The sequence below is a fragment of the Aureococcus anophagefferens genome, assembly GCF_000186865.1.
Source record: "Aureococcus anophagefferens unplaced genomic scaffold AURANscaffold_7, whole genome shotgun sequence".
NCBI lineage: Eukaryota > Pelagophyceae > Pelagomonadales > Pelagomonadaceae > Aureococcus > Aureococcus anophagefferens.
Window position 1 is genome coordinate 259,541 of NW_008705567.1, and position 6,351 is coordinate 265,891.

The 6,351-nt window shown below is 60.0% G+C and overlaps 1 protein-coding gene across 1 annotated transcript in view; it reads left to right on the forward strand.

Annotated features, from left to right (window-relative positions):
* The window catches only part of AURANDRAFT_63390 (hypothetical protein), a gene marked incomplete at both ends in the record, with an annotated part of 28,120 nt that overhangs the window by 3,530 nt on the left and 18,239 nt on the right, over positions 1–6,351 (forward strand). The window contains 6 exons of the mRNA XM_009037780.1: positions 637–741; positions 958–1,034; positions 1,095–1,317; positions 2,618–2,723; positions 3,114–3,347; positions 3,614–4,151. Coding sequence (XP_009036028.1) covers positions 637–741; positions 958–1,034; positions 1,095–1,317; positions 2,618–2,723; positions 3,114–3,347; positions 3,614–4,151 — 1,283 coding nt within the window. The remainder of the gene's footprint in view (positions 1–636; positions 742–957; positions 1,035–1,094; positions 1,318–2,617; positions 2,724–3,113; positions 3,348–3,613; positions 4,152–6,351) is intronic.

The following is a 6,351-nucleotide window of genomic DNA, read 5'->3' on the forward strand; positions in this document are numbered from 1 at the left end:
CCCACATGTCTTTGAAGCGTTTGATGACAAGACCGCCATCATTGATGGCTCGATCGCCTCGCGAGGTACCCGTGAGGTCGCACTCGCGACGTCCGCGCCGGTGTCCTAGATCGCATTGGCAGTGTCATCATTTTTCTCAGACACTGGGATGCGACGCCTCGCGAGTCTCAGAGTGTCCCCAACGACCGCATCGTGGCTTTTGCCTCTAGCCCCGTCTGTTTGGAACAAGATGCTGCGACTCCCTGGGGGCGCCAACGCAGGTCGTGGCGATTGGACGGGGCGCACTTTGTTGGAGTCGAATCGCCAGACACGAGGCTTCTGAGCCTCGCTGCGTGGCGCGACCGCAGTGGCCTCGACAGTGGTCGAGCATCGGATCTCTTCCCGAGCTCCGCTGCGCTTCCGCGGCTTACTCATGCCGGTCGCCGCGTTTCGCTTGCCACGATCTTAGCCCAAGACGCGCTCCGCGAGGCACACGGCAGGCATCGGACCCGGCCGCGATATGGCCGCGGCCTTGGTCAGGCGGAGACACTCGACGTAGATTGGCAGGCAACAGACGCTGAGGTCCTTGACGACCTAAGCGCGTCGGTCCACGGCGACACATTCGGGTACTACGACCCGCTCATGACGGTAACGCAGGACCAGGCTCTATGTATCCTCGGCGGGACACACGTAATGATTCTCGGCGACTCCATCTCGCGCTACTTCACGTACCAGTTCAACAACTTCCTCATCAACGGCGATGTCGCTGCTGAGTTCGGCGACGAGGGTGATGGCTGCTTGTCGTGGGGCTGCGCGACAGAGATCTCGGGCGTGTACAGTGGACCTTACTTTGATTCCGGTAAAAAGTGGAGTCCTGGTACGGAGCGGTCCGACTCGTCGAGCCACCGCCAGATCATCGAGGCGACGATCGACGGAGGCGCTTACGGTGATGTGACGACGACGTTCCGTTTCACGCAGGACACGTGGTACGACGACCTCGAGGACGAGGCATCGGAGATCAATGAGGGTGACGTTCTCATCGTCAACAGCGGATGGTGGGAGCTCAAGGAGGATGATGAAGAGGACCATGCGAGCGACGGATGCAGTTTTTCCAGCAGTGACGATGTGAGCGACTTCTACCGCGACTCCGACTGTCTTGATTCGTACGAGACCGACCTCGAAAACCTCGTTGCGGGTATTCTGCGCTACTTCGTCAACGATGATGACAAGGCCGTTGTCTGGCGCATGACGACGTGCTGCGGTGTCGACGACAGCGATCTGGGCAACCAGCGCATCGGCGCAATCGCCGTCGGGGCCATGAACACCATTGCGGACAAGGTAATGGCGGACAATGGCATTGACACGGCCAACGTATACCAGCTCTCAAATATCGCCAACCTCGGCACAGGAGCTGGCGACGGCACGGGCCGTACCTTCGACGGTTTCCACCCCCGCGCCCGCGAGTTCCAGATCTGGACCCAGATCCTTCTCAACAAGATCGCGCGGCAGCTCGGGAATACAGAAGAGTGCCTTGCGGCACCCTCACCCGCACCGACACCTCGGCCCGTGACACCCCCGACGCCTGCGCCGACAACATCAGCGCCCAGCTTGATCCCGTGTCTGTAGATTGTGTTTTCTTCGAGACGTGAGGTTGATTATTCGTATTCGAAGACAACAGACCCCCTTCGCGCCATTGATTCTAGTACAGCTCGAAACCATCCAAACAAACCCTGAACAACAAGCTTGGTCAATTCACGCAGGTCCCTCGCCAACCCCGCTTCCAGCGCCTGCTCCGACACCCCTCCCGACGCCCGCGCCTTCAACAGCCCCGCCATCGACAGCCGCCCCGTCGTCGCCGCCGTCGACGGCCGCGCCGACCTCGCTCACGTGCACCAACGGCGTCCTCGACGGCACGGAGACGGACATCGACTGTGGTGGCGGGTTCTGTGACAAGTGCGACGTCGGGGCTACGTGTGACAAGACAGCAGACTGCTACAGGGGCGTATGCAACGACAATGTCTGCGACCCACGGCCGTCGGCGGCGCCGTCGCCACCTCCAACCGCAATTCCCGCGTCTGTGCCTACATTCGCACCGACGACCCCTGCGCCAACAACTCCGCAGCCGACTGTTCCCGCGCCGACGCTGCGGCCGAGTGGCGCACCGAGCCGTGTGCCTACGACAAACGCACCCGTTGTCGTCACGCCCGAGCCGACCAAGGTGCCGCGGCCTTGGCCGACTAAGGCGCCTACGAACTGGCATGACCCCGATGCCGATACGGGTTTCTCTTATGGAGGCGGCGACAATGTGCGTGAAGCGTCGAGCACACAGACGTACACTGTCGGGAACGAGACAATCGAGTTCACCTGTTTCTCTAGCAATGATGGCATCACCTACAAGAACAACCCCCCGCTCGAGATGGACCAATGTCCCATGGCGGGCCAGAAGCTCCTCCTTGCGCTTCTCGTCGCGTCGCTCATCTCATACGCGATCGCCGCGGCGCTCAAGCCGCCGCATGCGGGCAACGGGGGCGGCGATTATCGCACGTTCCAGGCGGCAGGCCATGCGAATAGTAGCGGCGCTGGTACCAAGGGCGGCGCCTCCGCTCTTGAGGACGAGCTCTCCAACAGCGCGCTCCAGGTCCTGCGCCAGATGGAGGATATCGAGGTCCGCTCGGGGCCAGCGCAGCTCGCATCCGTCGCTGAAGAGGATGAGGAGCGCGGCGAGGAGGCTCTCGGCAAGGGCAGTAAGTCGCGGCCCGCGAAGGCATCGACGCACAGTGCGGGCCGCCACCGCTCGTCGGCGCACCGCAGTGGCCACCGCGGCGGTTCCATGCGAGGCGGCATGGGCTCGAGCTACGCACCGCGTACATCAATCAGCCTCGTCAACAAGACGCTCTCCATGACGGCCCAGAGCCGAACTTCGAGCTACGCTGAGCCTCATCTCGACACCAAGGCTTCGAGTGTCGCCTTCTCTTTCTACGACGGCGGTGACAGTGACGACGACGACGATGGCGACGCGCCCATTCCAGCCCCTCCATCTGCCGGTACTGGCCCCGCAGTGCCGTCGAAAGATGCCAAGCGTGGCATGACCTACGAGGCCGCGCGTGCCGCCCTCGAGTTCGCCGTGCTCCTAGGCGTATGCGTGGTTGGCGAGCACCGCATGCCCTCGGGCAGGCTACCCGCGGGCACGACGCTCGATTCAGAAAACCCAGACCTCTGGGCCTTCATCATGGCCCTGCTCTTCCTGGTCTCACTCCTAAACGTTGAGGTGCTCGAGGAGGGCACCGAGGTCTTCCTGAGCCGTGCCCAGGCGAACGAGTGGAAGGGCTGGATGCAGGTCGCCTTCGTCGCGTATCGGCGCGGCGTCCGTCGCTGCGCGGGGGCCTCTGCCGCAGGTCGCCGAGGTGGGCGGCAGAGAGGGGGACCAAGTCGCATCGTAGCCGTTCTAGGTACCATTACACGAACAACAACGACGTCTACGTACCCGTCCGCTGGGCCGTGTCTGCGTACGTGTGGCTCACAGGGTTTGGGAACGGTGTTTACTTTTGGAGCTCCGCGGACTTCTCGGCGAAGCGCTTCACGCAGCAGCTCTGGCGTATGAACTTTCTCTGCCTTTTTCTTTCTCTTGCCACAGGCACGCCGTGGATCGAGTACTACTTTGTCGCCCTCGCAACCGTCCACTTTGTTCTCATCTGGGTCTCGCTCGCTATCGCGCGCGTGATCGGAACTCTTGTTGGCTGGGAGAAGCCCGACAAGAAAGAGCATCGCGAGGCATGCTACGCAGAGAAGGCCCTAGGCTGCGCCCTTATGATCGGTCTCTGCTGTATCATCTGGCTGGACCCCCACAATGACGGCAAGGGAGTTTATGATGTCCTTCTCCGCCCCTGGCTCCTCGACATTGACGGCGAGCACTACTTCGAGTGGTACTTCTGGATGCGCACGAAGATGGATTTTCTCTCGAGCGTACCTGGCCTCTGCTTCGCCGCTGTCTACACGCCTTTCCGAGATGCGTGGCCCTTTGGCATCTCGCGTCTTGCACGCTGGGGCATGGGCGCCTGCGCTAGCACCCTCATCGCCCTGGCCATCTGGGTCAGCCAGCTGCCCCAGTATTGTTGCGACGGCGGCGCCGACTACCGTTCCGTCAATCCCTACGTGGGCACGCTCTGGATCCCGTTTTACCTCCTTGCCCGAAACGCTATTCCCGCGCTCTCGCGCCGCATCATGAAACCCATCGAGTGGGTGGGCATGCATTCGCTTGAGTTTTACCTCCTCCAGTTTCACGTCTTTCTCACCGACGGTTCCCACCAGATCCTCTACATTATCCCGAAGGAGGACTGGGGCTACACCAACATGCTGCTCGTTGGCTGTATTTACTTCGTGTGCGGCATCAAGGCCCTGGAAATCACTAACGTCCTCCGTAGCGTCGCTTGGCGCGCTGACAAATGGAAAGTTGCACCCGGCGTGGGAAGAGATTCCGTGGTCTTCACTTACATGTGTAGCCTGAGAGCGCGACCCAGGAAAATCCCTCGCCAGACCAGCCGAAACGACTTCGATTCGACTGAGCTAGAGAAGCTCGATCAGCCCCCCCCCCCCCAAAACAGGAGGTTCCGTGGCCTTGCACGGACTTGCCTACGGTCTAGAATGTCCGCAAAGGCCACGGACCCTCCACCCACCCTCCCACCCTCGCCCTTGGATGCCCTCCAACCCTACCGACCCCCCCCATGGACCCTTGGATGATGGGAAGAGTTGGACCGTCGCGTCGCGTCGCCCCGAGGCCTTGGGTTTGATATATTTTCTTGAACAACTTTAATCGTCCCTTACCAACATGATTTCTCGAACTTCTCGACACAGGTCGTGCCCAGCGTCCTGTGGGCTTGTGCTACCTACGCCATTCTCGCTGACACGCATTGGGACGGGGAAAGCTGTTCCAAGACACCCTGGGGCATTTGGCTTGTCCTCACTGCGATCGCGACTTCCTTTTTTGCCTACTGGACCGTCACATCATAGGAGCCAGCGAAGTGTGTAGGAGATCATCGGTACGTAACCCGTTGTTTCGCCAAGTTTGGCAACGAGCCAATGTATCAGCTGTTAGAATGTTCGATCGAGCGCAACAGTTGCATAAAGATCACCGCGCTGCCACCCGGCCCCACTGCGCCACCCCCCCCCCCCCTCCGCCCCCCACTGCCACCGCTGCCGTGCTGCATTCTTCCGCCCGCGCATCCGCAACCGCCTATACAACCTCCACTCCCCACGTTAACGTCACCCGAACAGCCCCCGGCCTTTGAGGAGGCGCGGACCCTCAAAGCCCCGGGGTCCGCGGCGGCGCTGCGGGCGGCGCGCGTCCAGCCCGGAGGCGGCTGCACTGTTTTCATGCTCGCACTTTTTTCATGCTGGCAGAGACCAAAAAGAAGGAAAAAAAAAGGGGGGGGAAGAAAAGAAAAGGGGGGGGGGGGGGGGGAAGGCGTGAAAAGAAGGAAAGGCTAAGCTGCGTTTAAACGGAGGCTCTCACCTCTCACCCCGCGTCACGGCCCGCCACGCGCGCGCGCCGTGGGTGCGCGCGCCGTGGCGGGGCGAGAGCGAACATTTCCCCTGCCGTGGAGCACGCGGGCAGGTCGCTTCCAGCGCAGTAACTTGAGGGGAAATGGCAGTGTTCCTGACTTAGACTGAAAATGAAAAAGTGAGATGGGGCTGCTGAGCAGCCCTGATTCCCAACAGGAGAGGGTTACTCTATACTGTCTTAAAATGGAATAGAAAGAGAGAAAGGGAAGGAAATTGGGAAAAGGAGGAAGGACCCCCATACTAAAGTGGGGACCTCAGTCTCATGAAGATATGAGACTGCCAGGTAGGGAGAAAAGGGAGAATAAGCACAGTGGGGCAGATACAGGAGAATCTTCCTCCTGAGCTCCCCCTATTTGCCAAACTGCTATAGATTTTCTCACATATACTTGTTGTCGGACTCGGGAAGTTCAACATCGGACAGGCATGCAACTGCTTCGGCTAACTTAAATTCAGATGCACCATTATCAGCATGAACTCCATACTTAATCATGAACCAACCAAGGGGTCAGGGCAGTAGTGTGTACGCCGCCAGTGAGCAGTATGACTTGCACGGTGCAAACTGTGGGTTCTCCACACCTATGCGCAAGTCATGACACGCTGCACTGATTGTTTTGATGATCTCTTTATCGTCGACTGGTCGATCGCGCATACCTAGTAGGGTCGTAAACTGTTGGCTCAAGTGAGTGCCCAACAGCTTAGTGAATCCATCAGCAGGATTAATCTTGCCTGGAATCCACGCTGGACGCACGATACCCTCATTCTGATAATCGCGAATGCGAAAGTCTCGCAGTGACACAAACTTCGACTTGGGAG